At 40.4% G+C, this 15,306-nt stretch overlaps 1 protein-coding gene across 3 annotated transcripts; it reads left to right on the top strand.

Annotated features, from left to right (window-relative positions):
• The first annotated feature begins 2,211 nt into the window (after positions 1-2,211).
• LOC112225308 lies at positions 2,212-6,261 on the top strand. 3 transcript variants are annotated; one of them, XM_024389129.2, is made up of 8 exons: positions 2,212-2,376; positions 2,899-3,172; positions 3,412-3,540; positions 3,668-3,820; positions 4,006-4,043; positions 4,148-4,439; positions 5,023-5,076; positions 5,178-6,261. In XM_024389129.2, the coding sequence occupies exons 2-6, from the start codon at positions 2,902-2,904 to the stop codon at positions 4,433-4,435; spliced, it is 879 nt and encodes a 292-aa protein (XP_024244897.1). In that variant the 5' UTR covers positions 2,212-2,376; positions 2,899-2,901; the 3' UTR covers positions 4,436-4,439; positions 5,023-5,076; positions 5,178-6,261. The 3 variants fall into 3 exon arrangements, with proteins under 3 accessions (XP_024244897.1, XP_042162633.1, XP_024244898.2); XM_042306699.1 differs by lacking the exon at positions 4,148-4,439 and having other exon boundaries at positions 2,214-2,376; XM_024389130.2 differs by lacking the exons at positions 4,006-4,043; positions 4,148-4,439 and having other exon boundaries at positions 2,214-2,376.
• The last annotated feature ends 9,045 nt before the right edge of the window (positions 6,262-15,306 follow it).

Genomic DNA, 15,306 nt, shown 5'->3' with positions numbered 1-15,306 from the left:
CACTGTTGATACCAGGAAACTGTTCCCATCACGTGGTTTCATATTAGTGACATTGGTGCACTATTTCTCAATGTATCACCTTTTCTCTTTTAGAACCATCACGGCCCAAGAACATGATCTCCATCGATCTCTTCAATTTCAGGTAGACAAAAATATTGTGAAAGGGCTTTAACACTGAAAATGCTATCGATACATGTATCTTACCATAAGAATGTAATTTGATTTATCCTAAATATATTTATTTTTCCTCCTTGTGAAAGACAAACGTGAGTTTTTGAAAAGAAACCGCACAGCTCTGGTTAGCCAGGTGAAAAACGTGAAGGCCATTGTCGATGATCTGCAGAGTGGAGGTTGTCATGATGAAATGGCTGCCATCGTGAATGCCCAGTTGACACCACAAGAAATGATGAGGAAGCTCCTGGATAGCGCGACCAGCACCGGGGCTGCTAACGCCCTGATTCAAGCCCTTTTAACTCATCAGAAGGATGTCATGGATGACCTGATTGCTGAAAATGCTTGAAGAGGTCAATTGGTTCTTCATTATAATTGATCTATTTTTTTACCTTTTTTCTATCACTTTCTTATTCATCTTAGCCACCAGCCTGGTCTCATAAACTAGTAAACTTACATCTGGGACACTCAGAATAGTATAATATGCTACAGTACATTTGGTACTGTATGTTTACATTAAATGAATGTAGAGTGGTTGGTTAGGGTGGATGAGTATGATGCAACCTGTCAACTACTTACTACATTGAACCTACTTAGCATGTTAGCTAACCCTTCCCCTAACTCTTAACTCCTAACACTAACCCTAGCTAACATTAGCCACAACAAATTGGAATTCATAACATATCATACGTTCTGCAAATTGGTAACATATATTACAAATTGAAATTCATAACTTAAATATCATACAAATTGTAATTTGTAACATATCATAGGAAATGGATGATGGACATCCACAAATTAATACATTCCATACGAAAGGTAACATACCATACGAATTGGCTGTCCCAGATATATATTTACTCTGTTACGTCTACCCCTGAGTCCAGGCTGTTGCCACGTGTAATTATTGGTGGCGGTGCTATTTTTTATTGACAAAACCGGGACAATATAATATTTTAAGGGGAAACATTTCTATAAAAAATGCAAGACAATATATTTTGATTATGTTGACTATGGTTCTTTATATTCCAAATATAAAATGTAACGGTGCAGTTTGAAGATTTACCGCCACATTACCTTTAAATGAAATGTTGTTGAACTACTTACGTTGTCAACCACCAAGAAAGAGAGGTCCAATAAATTAGACTGAAATAAACATCTGTAGGCCTATTGTAACAGAATTCTTCGTCCTCTGCTGGCGAGTATGAAATGTCGGGCCTCTACAGGCCAAGAGTTGGACTTGCACAGTCTGTGTTTGACTTTGTCATACTGACACACCCCATCATAATAGACAATACATTTGCAGGTAGTTATCTAAACATTGACCATTGATGTTTAAGCCATATTTGTATACATTGTAATGCAACAACTAGAAATGGACAATCACCTCTATAACCGTGATGAAATATGAACACAAAACATCAGAAAACACTAGTAACTTAGCACATTATTCTGAGCACGTTAGTGAGGTTACGAGGTTCCACAGACACAGACGCAAACACCCAATGTCCAATCTTGCTTTAATATTAAATCAAGTAAAGATACAATAATCCTAATAAAACTGGGTCAAATGACTTCCTGGATGTTTCTAGATATTGCACAGGAAAAGGTAAGGTCAGTGTTCCATTTCTCAGCCAACCTGTTTCTATTTTATTTCAACTTGTTCCACTCTTACAAGTGTCTTGTGTATTTTTGCCTGCATATCACTACCCGCTCAACCCACATCTTAGAACCAGTAAATGTTTTGCCTGCCCAGTGAGACAGGGACTTCACTTTCATCCCTACCCTGGGATGTCAAGGAAAGGTCAAGTACAAGAGCACCTGGCATAGCATACTACTAATTTTACATTTAAGTCATTTATCAGACACTCTTATCCAGAGCGATTTACAGTAGTGAGTGCATACATTTAAAGGAAATAAAATGTCCAATCGGTACCTGTGGAAATCGAATCCACAACCCTAGCGTTGCAAGCGGCATGCTCTATCAACTGAGCTACACATTACTCCTCAAAGTGAATCTTACGGCGCAATCTGTACTTTCGCTTTCGCTTTATGTGTTCACCAGTTGTGTAAACGTGGTTATATAACGCAGAAAGTTTGCCTCAGCCACATTTGAGCTTTTCGGGACTTTTTCAAGTTAAGTCTTTTCAGTCTTCAGATTTACATTTACTACCAGAACCTGTACCGTTAGACCTTTAACATTTGGTAAGTTATCTTCCTGTTCTGCCGTTTATTCTTAGAAGTACTGAAGCTGCTTTACTTGAGCTTTGTGTGAAAACCAGCCGTTGTTCGTCAAGTTTACGTTACGTCCACCAATACAATTAACTGCTGATGTTTTGTAGGCCTGCGTCCACACCGTTATGGCTTCTTGCCTGAAGACGTTTTTAAGTATTCAGTATCATGTTCAGTATTTTATTAACTTAGAAGGTACTTACTTTATCATAGAGTGACATTGTAAGGGTTAACAGGATACCAGAAAGGGTGACATGGTATTTTACTTTGCTACAAGATCATACTATACGTATTATTGTTTGTTCTACTTAATAACATAAAATCATGATGCACTCTAAACCTGCGGTTGTTTAATATTCCATAACCACCTTGGGTAAACCATAATCATGCCTTAATAAACATTATATTGGTCCAGTTAAACATAGATTGCTACCAACCTATACAAATATTAAGACTGTTTTACCCAACAGAGATGTGTTTATTATTTCCAAATAGGCCATGGAATTTCTGAAGTCATACAAGGAGGACCTGTGCAAGTGGTTATCGACGATGGATGCTGAGTTTATCATTGACAAGTGTGACGATCTCCTAACAGCTAAACAGGATAAGGCTATTCGCAATCAAAAAACGGACCCAGGGAAGATCAGTCTTCTTTTGGAGACATTCATTGAAATGGAAGAAAGTACATGTCAGGACTTCCTTAAGATTCTGAAGGACGAGCAGACACATTATCCAGGCCTTCAACAACATTTCAGCAAGAGCACACAAGGTAAGTAGTACACATCAACATTTGTAGTGATGAAAAAAAAACATTTAGAAATACTTCATATGGTAATGATGAGAATACATACAACTCTTACAGTAAAGCTTTTAAATAGGTGTTACTATACAGTACATAAACACATAGACATAAGGCACCAATTTAATGGTCGGGTTTGCTGGTACAATGTTTTCATTACATGCTATAAGGTCCTTATCTAACATGGCAATAACGGATGTGTTTTAAAGCTTCATCCAGCCCAAAGGTGTATGCGGATTGCAACAGCACTGTTGATACCAGGAAAGTCACCAATGTCCGCGGTATTAAAGACTTAGACATGCATGTAACCGTTCAAGCAGGATCGGGGAATCGATCTGGTGAGTGCAACTGTGAATAAGTCAACGTGGTCATACTGAGAAAGTTGTATTGCTTACTAACAGCTAGCACCATAAGAAGAACATAACACAATTGTATATTTACTTGGACACAAAATGTCTCTTTCAGGAATGAACGTCAGCCAACCACCCCCACATGCAGAAGTGGTTGCAACAAAACACAGCCATATATTTGCATCAGAGATATCGAACTGTACAATCGATGGCAACCTCAATATGTCTGTGATGCAGGTCCCAGCCCCCCAGGCCTCACAGTGTCCAGGTGAACTACTGCATTTAGGCAGGTTTTATCTTCACAGGTCTCAGTGGTAGCTGTGTTAAAGAACAGGATCATCTTGACAAATAACCTTGACAAATGAGCTCAGTCCACATATATTTTAATTAAAGTTATTTTCAATCATGCATTTGATATTTGAAATAAAATAATGGCAACTTAATATATTTCAGTGCCACCACAGCAAACAGAAGATGTGTCCTCTTCTCAGGTAGTCAATCCCAATTTTGCATGAGATGAAAAACTTAATTATTAAACGTAATTATTGTTTTCTTTGAGAAACAAACAACATGTCAGTAAAAATTGCTTCTCTAGGGCCCTGCCATGAAAATGATCATTGAGAATAAGGTGAAACTCATCGACTGGCTCCGAGCAGATTCAGGCTTCCTTCTTCAACATGTGCACTCCAAACGTATTGTTACCGATAGAGAGTATCAAGAGCTGAAGAGCCTCTCAGTACCAGAGGCTGCTGTGACCGACCTGATTGACAAGATCATTCTCAAAAAGGAAGAGACATGCTCTCAGTTTCTTGATACTCTCAAAGAAAGTGAGGTGAATGACACCTATCCCGAACTTAAGAAGTGGATTACCACCATATTCTGACTAGGTAATCTGGAATGTTAACTGACTAAGTAACATACTAACAGAATTGAATATTTTATCAATAACTTGTATTTTGAAGAATACGACTAGACTTAGGAATACCATAAATAGCTTAGTACTATGTCTTTACCTGATCATAACCTCAAAATATAATTTTCAGGGATGTGAAATATGGTTATGTTAACTTTTGAATTTCTGAGTACCAATAGTGATCCAGGAAGAGACTGCTGTTTGTATACACTGAAAGAGGCCAGTCAGGCTAGATAATAATACGTTGGTTTTCTCCTGATTCAGACTTACTACCTTAGTCTTCTTCGTTCCTATGGGGAACATAAGGCTAAGCCTGGTTTAGAGGTCCTATTAAAATGGCAATCCCTGTAGCATGAGGCAGGGGTGACTACATTTTTTGCACTGCGGACCGGAGTAGACATTTCTAACACGTGGACCTTCGTTCAAAAGTGTTTGAATTTTTAAAAAGCTGACCAATTTAGCTGTGTTAGACTCTCTGCTAGTGTGTTTCTATAGCATGTTTTCATGTTAGTGACATTGGTGCACTATTTCTCAAAGTATCACCTTTTCTCTTTTAGGACCATCACAGCCCAAGAACATGACATATTCTCCATCGATCTCTTCAATTTCAGGTAGACAAAAATATTGTGAAAGGGCTGTCGATACATGTATCTTACCATAAGAATGTCATTCGATTTATCCTAAATATATTTATTTATCTTCCTTGTGAAAGACAAACGTGGATTTTTGAAAAGAAACCGCACAGCTCTGGTTAGCCAGGTGAAAAACGTGAAGGCCATTGTCGATGATCTGCAGAGTGGAGGTTGTCATGATGAAATGGCTGCCATCGTGAATGCCCAGTTGACACCACAAGAAATGATGAGGAAGCTCCTGGATAGCGCGACCAGCACCGGGGCTGCTAACGCCCTGATTCAAGCCCTTTTAACTCATCAGAAGGATGTCATGGATGACCTGATTGCTGAAAATGCTTGAAGAGGTCAATTGGTTCTTCATTTTAATTTATCTATTTTTTTAACCTTTTTTCTATCACTTTCTTATTCATCTTAGCCACCAGCCTGGTCTCATAAACTAGTAAACTTACATCTGGGACACTCAGAATAGTATAATATGCTACAGTACATTTGGTACTGTATGTTTACATTAAATGAATGTAGAGTGGTTGGTTAGGGTGGATGAGTATGATGCAACCTGTCAACTACTTACTACATTGAACCTACTTAGCATGTTAGCTAACCCTTCCCCTAACTCTTAACCCTAATCTTAACTCCTAACACTAACCCTAGCTAACATTAGCCACAACAAATTGGAATTCATAACATATCATACGTTCTGCAAATTGGTAACATATATTACAAATTGAAATTCATAACTTAAATATCATACAAATTGTAATTTGTAACATATCATAGGAAATGGATGATGGACATCCACAAATTAATACATTCCATACGAAAGGTAACATACCATACGAATTGGCTGTCCCAGATATATATTTACTCTGTTACGTCTACCCCTGAGTCCAGGCTGTTGCCACGTGTAATTATTGGTGGTGGTGCTATTTTTTATTGACAAAACCGGGACAATATAATATTTTAAGGGGAAACATTTCTATAAAAAATGCAAGACAATATATTTTGATTATGTTGACTATGGTTCTTTACATTCCAAATATAAAATGTAACGGTGCAGTTTGAAGATTTACCGCCACATTACCTTTAAATGAAATGTTGTTGAACTACTTACGTTGTCAACCACCAAGAAAGAGAGGTCCAATAAATTAGACTGAAATAAACATCTGTAGGCCTATTGTAACAGAATTCTTCGTCCTCTGCTGGCGAGTATGAAATGTCGGGCCTCTACAGGCCAAGAGTTGGACTTGCACAGTCTGTGTTTGACTTTGTCATACTGACACACCCCATCATAATAGACAATACATTTGCAGGTAGTTATCTAAACATTGACCATTGATGTTTAAGCCATATTTGTATACATTGTAATGCAACAACTAGAAATGGACAATCACCTCTATAACCGTGATGAAATGTGAACACAAAACATCAGAAAACACTAGTAACTTAGCACATTATTCAAATCAAATCAAATGCAATTTTATTTGTCACATACGCTACCGTTCAAAAGTTTGGGGTCACTTAGAAATGTCCTTTTTTTTTAAAGAAAAGCACATTTGCAAAATTATTTTCCAATGATCAATTAGCCTTTAAAAATGATAATTTTGGATTAGCTAACACAATGTGCCATTGGAACACAGGAGAGATGGCTGCTGAAAATGGGCCTCTGTACTCCTATGTAGATATTCCATAAAAAATAGTAGTACAATAGTCATTTCAAACATTAATAATGTCTACAGTTTATGTCTGATCAATTTGATGTTATTTTAATGGACAAAAATATGCTTTTCTTTAAAAAACAAGGACATTTCTATGTGACCCCAAACTTTTGAACAGTAGTGCACACATGGTTAGCAGATAATAATATGAGTGTAGCGAAATGCTTATGCTTCTTGTTCCGACAGTGCAGTAATATCTAACAATACTATCTAACAAGTAGTCTAACAATTCCCCAACACCTACCTAATACACACAAATCTGAAGGGGTGAATGAGAATATGTACATATAAGTATATGGATGAGCGATGGCGAAGGTGCAATAGATGGTATAAAATACAGTATATACATGTGATATGAGTAATGTAAGATATGTAAACATCATTCAATTGGCATTATTTTACAGTGTATTGTATAAAGTGACTAGTGATCCATTTATTGAAATGGCCAGTGATTGGGTCTCAATGTAGGCAGCAGCCTCTCTGAGTTAGTGATTGCTGTTCAGCAGTCTGATGGCCTTGAGATAGAAACTATTTTTCAGTCTCTCAGTCCCAGCTTTGATGCACCTGTACTGACCTCGCCTTCTGGATGGTAGCGGTGTGAACAGGCAGTGGCTCAGGTGGTTGATGTCCTTGATGATCTTTTTGGCCTTCCTGTGACATCGAGTGCTGTAGGTGTCATGGAGGGCAGGTAGTTTGCCCCCGATGATGCGTTGTGCAGACCGCACCAACCTCTGGAGAGTCTTGCAGTTGAGGGCGGGTCAGTTGCCGTACCAAGCTGTGATATAGCCCGACAGGATGCTCTCGATTGTGCGTCTGTAAAAGTTTGTCAGGGTTTTGGGTGACAAGCCAAATTTCTTCAGCCTCCTGAGATTGAAGAGGCGCTGTTGCACCTTATTCACCACACTGTCTGTGTGAGTGGACCATTTCAGTTCGTCTGTGATGTGTACGCCGAGGAACTTAAAACTTTCCACCTTCTCCACCGCTGTCCCTTCGATGTGGATAGGGGGTTGCTCCCTCTGCTGTTTCCTGAAGTCCATGATCATCTCCTTTGTTTTGTTGACGTTGAGTGAGAGGTTGTTGGTAATCAAGCCCACTACTGTAGTGTTGTCTGAAAACTTGATGATTGAGTTGGAGGCGTGCATGGCCACGCAGTCGTGGGTGAACAGGGAGTACAGGAGAGGGCTGAGTGTTGAGGGTCAGTGAAGTGGAAATGTTGTTTCGTACCTTCACCACATGGGGGCGGCCCGTCTATAAGTCCAGGACCCAATTGCACAGGGCGGGGTTGAGACCCAGGGCCTCCAGCTTGATGATGAGTTTGGAGGGTACTATGGTGTTGAATGCTGAGCTGTAGTCAATGAACAGTATTCTTACATAGGTATTCCTTTTGTCCAGATGGGATAGGGCAGTGTTCAGTGTGATGGCGAGAGCACGTTAGTGAGGGTATGAGGTTCCGCAGACACAAACACCCAATGTCCAATCTTGCTTCAATATTAAATCAAGTAAAGATTCCATAATCCTAATATACCTGGGTAAAATTACTTCCTGAATGTGTCAAGATATTGCACAGAAAAACTTAAACTCAGTGTTCCATTTCTCAGCCAACCTATTTGCATTTTATTTAAACACAACATGTTATCACAATGCCTACAGGTGTTGCAGTACATGTAATTGTAACGGTGTAAATAAGTTGTTAAATTCCTGCATAAAATGGGTGTTATGCCGTCTCCTGGTTGATTAGTGTGTTTACATTGTCAAACACATTCAGTGATAAAGGTATGGGATTCTCGGTAATCCACAGCAGATTTATGGAGAATTTATGTGGGTGAGTTGAAAATGTAATGTATAAAGTTGACATTACATCATAAAATCCACCTTTTACATTGTAAATTGAAGTTGGTAGCTAACTCGAAAATGGATCTTCCTTAGGAATGCTATTTGTTTGTATTTGTCACATCACATTCACCTTACAGTGAAATGCTTGCTTTACAAGCCCTTGACACTTGTTTTCTTAAAACTCAACTTTTGGTTAAGAAAGTATTTACTTAAATGAACTGAAGTAAAAAAGAAAAGATAAATAAATAAAAAATGTAATAATTGTAGTGAGGCTATATACAGGGGTTACCGGTACAGAGCCAATGTGCAGGGGCACAGGTTAGTCAAGGTAATTGAGGTTATATGTACATGTACGTAGGTAGAGGTAAAGTGACTATGCATAGGGGAGGGAGGGGACAATGTAAATAGTCCGGATATTTGATTAGCTGTTCAGGAGTCTTATGACTTGGGGGTAAGAGTTGTTAAGAAGTCTTTTGGACAATATCCCTGATCAGTCAATATCCCTGATCTGACCTGTTTCAATACACAGAGGCAATATCCCTGATCTGACCTGTTTCAATACGCAGAGGCAATATCCCTGATCTGACCTGTTTCAATTCGCAGAGGCAATATACCTGATCTGACCTGTTTCAATTCGCAAAGGCAATATCCCTGATCTGACCTGTTTCAATACGCAGAGGCAATATCCCTGATCTTACCTGTTTCAATACGCAGAGGCAATGTCCCTAATCTTACCTGTGCACACAGCGATCTCTTGCTTTTAGGTAGGTTATATATAATATTATTATATTTCTAACACACAAATTCACCCTTATTCAAACAAAAGGTTCTTATTTTCTTATTGCATCAACAGTTGTTTTTTAATCATATCCATGTCTCCCTTAATTTGGTTTTTGTACAGATGTTCACAGTCAGACTGTTGAAAAATGTCAGACATTTCAGTTACCAGGCTCCCCCTATGGATAGATCCAATTGACAAACTTTACTAGCTATTCTGGCAGTTGGCATATCCAGCAGTCTATTCCAAAGTCTCACCATACAGGCCTTCCATCTCACCTCACAGGGTTCCCAGCCCATGTCCCCAGTTATTGCAAGTATAGGCGCAAACTTGTGTGTATGGTTTTTACCACTAGAGGTCCTTAGAGTCCAACTTTGTTTTGCATTTCATAAGAAATCCAAAAAAAGTTCATAAATGGTTGTTGTGAAAAGCGTATTTAATTGTGATCAAATCATTTATAGTGTGGACATATATTCAGTGACCGATGATGGCTCTTAAATAATGACCCCATATTTAGAAAATGTATTGTAAGAAAAAACATGATATTGCACTTGATATCCATTGCCAACACTATACATAGTCATTATTATTTCAAAGTAATTTCAAGAGCATAATACAGGTTGTTTACCACTTACCTCTATTTGAAATGTATAGAAATTGACACAGAGGAGCAAAGTACTGTACAGTAGGTACTACATTGCAGTGGCAGGAGGACGATTATTTTTTTTCATGAGCATGGCCTTATTTCTATTACAGCATGTTGGATGGCTGTCATTCAGATTTCATTCACTCAGTTCAATGTAACACCATAAGTTTAACATACTACATGATACTCTGATTTTCCCTATACCCATCATGAGGTTGCTACAACCTAGCCTAGGAATGAAAGTTTACAATGTAGATGCACACAGAGAATTTTGAGTTGACAGACCTTGACACATGAAATACCGCCTTGCACACTCTTGCCTGCATATAGCTGATCTAGCATGTAATCATTAGTCCAACAAATTCAGGTATGTTTATCCCCATTTCGTTCTGTTAGCTTCCGTTTCAGAAACGTTTTTCAACAGAATCAGCGAAATGAATATACCCCATATCACGCATAAACACAGTTCACTTTAATAGCAGCCACGTTGTATTCGTTCTCGGATCTATGCGCATTGATGCGCTCTCCCCCTCGTTTGTGGACTTTAATGCACAACAGAAACCTTTCTAAGCCATAACCATATCATAACCGCTACACACAGTCTACACCGGTGTCACCATATTAGCTAAATTAACATCATAGTCAACATAGCTAATATAACTAATGCATTAGTAAATCCACTACAATCATGCAGTAACGTTAGTGTATAGTCAGTAAGCAGTTTAGCAGTTACACCGGCAGGCCGCGGTGGTAATAAATTAGTAAAACCAAAAGTTTACCTTGACTTGGAAGAGTTGCAGTGTTGTGTTGGATAGTCATATCCAGCTAGCTAACATAGCATCCCTCTGTTTGAGCAGAGTGTTTGAGTAGGCTAAACTAGCTACCTGCAGCTGCTAGGTAAGTAAGTAAAACTGAAATGTTAAAAACATCTCTTTCTCTTGCTTCTTCATTTGAGGAAGAAATTAATTTGTTCAAGACTGTTCAACTATTGTCTTTTTCTCTCATTGAGACAACTACTCACCACAGTTTATGCTAGTTCTAGCTAGCTGTAGCTTATGCTTTCAGTATTAGATTCACTCTCTGATCATTTGATTGGGTGGACCAGATGTCAGTTCATGCTGCAAGAGCTCTGACAGGTTGGAGGATGTCTTCCGGAAGTTGTCAGAATTATTGTGTAAGTCTATGGAAGAGGGTGAGAACCATGAGCCTCCTAGGTTTTGTTTTGAAGTCATGTACCCAAAGGAGGACGGAAGCTAACTGTTCTCTGGCTACACCATGGTGTTACCCTATAGAGTGCTGTTGAGGCTACAAAATGGTGTGTTTTAATAAATTATTTGTTGACGTGAATATATTTAGTATAGTTTTATCTAAAAAGGATAACTTTTTAAATGTTAAAAAATATATATTTTTATGAAATTCACTGATGGTCCTCCCCTTCCTCCTCTGAGGAGCCTCCACTGCTACCTTGTCACTATGTAATTTACATAGTTATTCTCTAGTATAAAGCCTATGTGATATGTGTAAGGGATAAACACAGATGCTCTCTACATTACCTTGAAATAATGGATGACGTTGTAGGGACGTGATATATTGTGTGACTCAGCCTCTATCAAACATCACCACCACTGATATGAAAGGAGTCAGCTCTTATGACCAAATACAGTTTCATCTGTCAGCTCCAAGTCCCCCTGCGAGTTATTTTGAATTCAAGAGGGAATTCAACTCTATTATGTCAGTATTGAATGTCAAGAGGCTGCAGTGTAATACAGTTGATTAGATCTCTAAGGAAAACAAGTTAACAGTGATTTAACAGGTGAATGCATTTACCAGGGTTTTACCTGCTATGTGGTCTTTTACTCTTTTCTCATCCCTGGCTGAGAAGGAAAGAGAGAGACAAGTCCAGGATGGGGTGATTGAGATTGCGTGTGAGGGCACAGTCAGGACAGTACATTGACTGCCATTAGTGGTTGGGAGGCCATAAACATGCAGGGTTGGAAGTGTTCACAAAGACTGGACTGTGTCACTTGCCTGGGCAAAGGGAATGAGACCAGGGAGGTTGGAAAGGGTAGCTCGGTGGCATATTTACAGCATGAAGGTGAAGTCTAATTTATTTTTGTCAAAATCTATGCTGAAATGAAACCACACATTCATGCAGACGTCACACAAAAAAAAAAAATTGTATTGGTCACATACACATGGTTAGCAGATGTTAATGCTAGTGTAGCGAAATGCTTGTGCTACTAGTTCCGACCACGATGTTTCCTAAAGTCCACGATCATCTCCTTTGTTTTGTTGACGTTGAGTGAGAGGTTATTTTCCTGACACCACACTCCGAGGGCCCTCACCTCCTCCCAGTAGGCGTCTCGTCGTTGTTGGTAATCAAGCCTACCACTGTAGTGTCATCTGTAAACTTGATGATTGAGTTGGAGGTGTGCATGGCCACGCAGTCATGGGTGAACAGTGAGTACAGGAAAGGGCTGAGAACGCACCCTTGTGGGGCCCCAGTGTTAAGGATCAGCGGGGTGGAGATTTTGTTTCCTACCCTCACCACCTGGGGGCGGCCCATCAGAACGTCCAGGACTCAGATGCACAGGGCGGGGTCGAGACGCAGGGTCGAGAGCTTAATGACGAGTTTGGAGGGTACTACGGTGTTAAATGCTGAGCTGTATTCTGAGCTGTATAGGTATTCCTCTATTCCAGATGGGTTAGGGCAGTGTGCAGTGTGGTTGAGATTGCGTCGTCTCTGGACCTATTTGGGTGGTAAGCAAATTGGAGTGGGTCTAGGGTGTCAGGTAGGGTGGAGGTGATATGATCCTTGACTAGTCTCTCAAAGCACTTCATGATGACGGAAATGAGTGCTACGGGGCGATAGTCGTTTAACTCAGTTACCTTAGCTTTCTTGGGAACAGGAACAATGGTGGCCCTCTTGAAGCATGTGGGAAGAGTAGACTGGGATAGGGATTGATTGAATATGTCCGTAAACACACCAACCAGCTGGTCTGCGCATGCTCTGAGGACGCGGCTAGGGATGCCATCTGGGCCGGCAGTCTTGCAAGGGTTAGCACGTTTAAATGTTTTACTCACGTTGCCTGAGATGAAGGAGAGCCCGCCGGTTTTGGTAGTGGGCCGTGTCGTTGGCAATGTATTGTCCTATGAGACTTTGTCTCTATACTGATGCTTAGCTTGTTTGATTGCCTTGCGGAGGGAATAGCTACACTGTTTGTATTCAGTCCTGTTTCCGGTCACCTTGCCCTGATTAAAAGCAGTGGTTCGTGCTTTCAATTTTGCGCGGATGCTGCCATCAATCCACGGTTTCTGTCCCTGTTGGTACAACATCACCGATGCACTTGCTAATAAACTCGCTCATTGAATCAGCGTATACATCAATGTTGTTGTTCGACGCTATCCGGATCATATCCCAGTCCACGTGATCGAAGCAATCTTGAAGCATGGGATCAGATTGGTCGGACCAGCGTTTGAACAGACCGGAGCACGGGCGCTTCCCGTTTTAGTTTCCGTCTGTAGGCTGGGAGCAACAAAATGGAGTCGTGGTCAGATTTGCCGATAGGAGGGCGAGTGTAACGGTTTTCTGTTTTGTGTATTCACCGTACAGGACTGTTTCGTTTAGTTCGTTCTCGTTATTTTGTTTTGTGTTCATGATAATAAATTATCAATATGGACACTTACCACGCTGCGCATTGGTCCTCCTTTTCTTCCATCACAGACAACCGTTACAGCGAGGGAGGGCTTTGTATGCGTCGCGGAAGTTAGAGTAACAATGATCCAGAATTTAGGGTGTATTGTATTCAGATTAGCCTTGTTTAAATCCCCAGCTACAATAAATTCAGCCTCAGGATATTGTAACGCTCGTCGGAAGAAGTGGACCAAGGTGTAGCGTGGTATGTGTTCATGATTCTTTATTTAATCCGAACACCAAACAAAAGAACAACTAACGTCACGTTCTGAAGGCTACACAGAGCTAACAAAAAACAACATCCCACAACCTAAGGTGGCAAAACATGCTGCCAGAGACAACGATAGACAGCTGTCCCTGATTGAGAACCATACCCGGCCAAAACATAGAAACACAGAACATAGAAATAAAGAACATAGAATGCCCACCCAAATCACACCCTGGCCAAACCAAATAGAGACATAAAAAGGCTCTCTAAGGTCAGAGCGTGACAGATATGTGGTTTCTAGTTTACATAGAGTTCAATGAAGTTCTTTCAGGCCGTCGAGGTGTCTGCTTGGGGGTGGGTGGGGGGGATAATCGAAGAGAATTCTCTTGGTAGATAATGCGGTCGGCATTTGATTGTAAGGAATTCTAGGTTAGGTGAACAAAAGGACTTGAGTTCCTGTATGTTGGTATGATCACACCACGACTCGTTAATCATAAGGCATACACCCCCGCCCTTCTTCTTACCAGAGAGATGTTTGTTTCTGTGGGCGCGATGCATGAAGAAACCAGATGGCTGCACCGACCCTGATAACGTATCCCAAGTGAGCCACGTTTCCGTGAAACAGAGAATGTTACAATCTCTGATTTCTCTCTGGAAGACAACCCTGTCCCGGATTTCATCTAACTTGTTGTCAAGAGACTGGACGTTGGCGAGTAGTGTACTCGAGAGCAGTGGGCGACGTGCCTGTCTACAGAGCCTGACCAGAAGACCGCTCCGTCTGCCCCTTCTGCGGCTCCGTTGTTTTGGGTCGCCTGCTGGGATCCGAACCATTGTCCTGGGTGGTGGACCAAACAGAGGATCCGCTTCGGGAAAGTCGTATTCCTGGTCGTAATGTTGGTAAGTTGACGTTGCTCTTATATCCAATAGTTCCTCCAGGCTGTATGTAATGAGACATTTCCTGGGGTAACAGTGTAAGAAATAATACATTAAAAAACTAAATACTGCATAGTTTCCTAAGAACACGAAGCAAGGCGGCCATCTGTCGGCGCCGGAAGATATTGAAAGTGTGCACCCACACACATTCCAGTGCTTATGTCTATGATGTAACATAACACAACTATATGCAAAAAACCCTACTTAATAAAAGTTCCCCAAAAGTGAAACTCTTTTCCCTTGTTGCCCGTCTTATTGTGGAAGCCACGAAGGGTTATTATACGACCTCAGAGAATCCTCCCCTTTTGCAACCGTTCTGTAAGATCCCACCCATCTTAGCAATCATCTTAACTTATCCTGTTGCCTTCCTGTCCACCGCTGTTCTGTTGCTCACCAAGGGAA

The sequence above is a fragment of the Oncorhynchus tshawytscha genome, linkage group LG26 (assembly GCF_018296145.1).
Source record: "Oncorhynchus tshawytscha isolate Ot180627B linkage group LG26, Otsh_v2.0, whole genome shotgun sequence".
NCBI classification, from domain to species: domain Eukaryota; kingdom Metazoa; phylum Chordata; class Actinopteri; order Salmoniformes; family Salmonidae; genus Oncorhynchus; species Oncorhynchus tshawytscha.
Note: the sequence above shows the minus strand (reverse complement) of the source record. Positions and strands in the feature narration are given on the sequence as shown.

Bases quoted from the DNA above. Each gene is read 5' to 3' on its own strand.
- LOC112225308 (XM_024389129.2), top strand. From the start codon at position 2,902: ATGGAATTTCTGAAGTCATACAAGGAGGACCTGTGCAAGTGGTTATCG. The intron at 3,541-3,667 runs GTGAGTGCAACT...TGTCTCTTTCAG, and splicing joins AGGATCGGGGAATCGATCTG to GAATGAACGTCAGCCAACCA. The intron at 3,821-4,005 runs GTGAACTACTGC...AATATATTTCAG, and splicing joins CCAGGCCTCACAGTGTCCAG to TGCCACCACAGCAAACAGAA.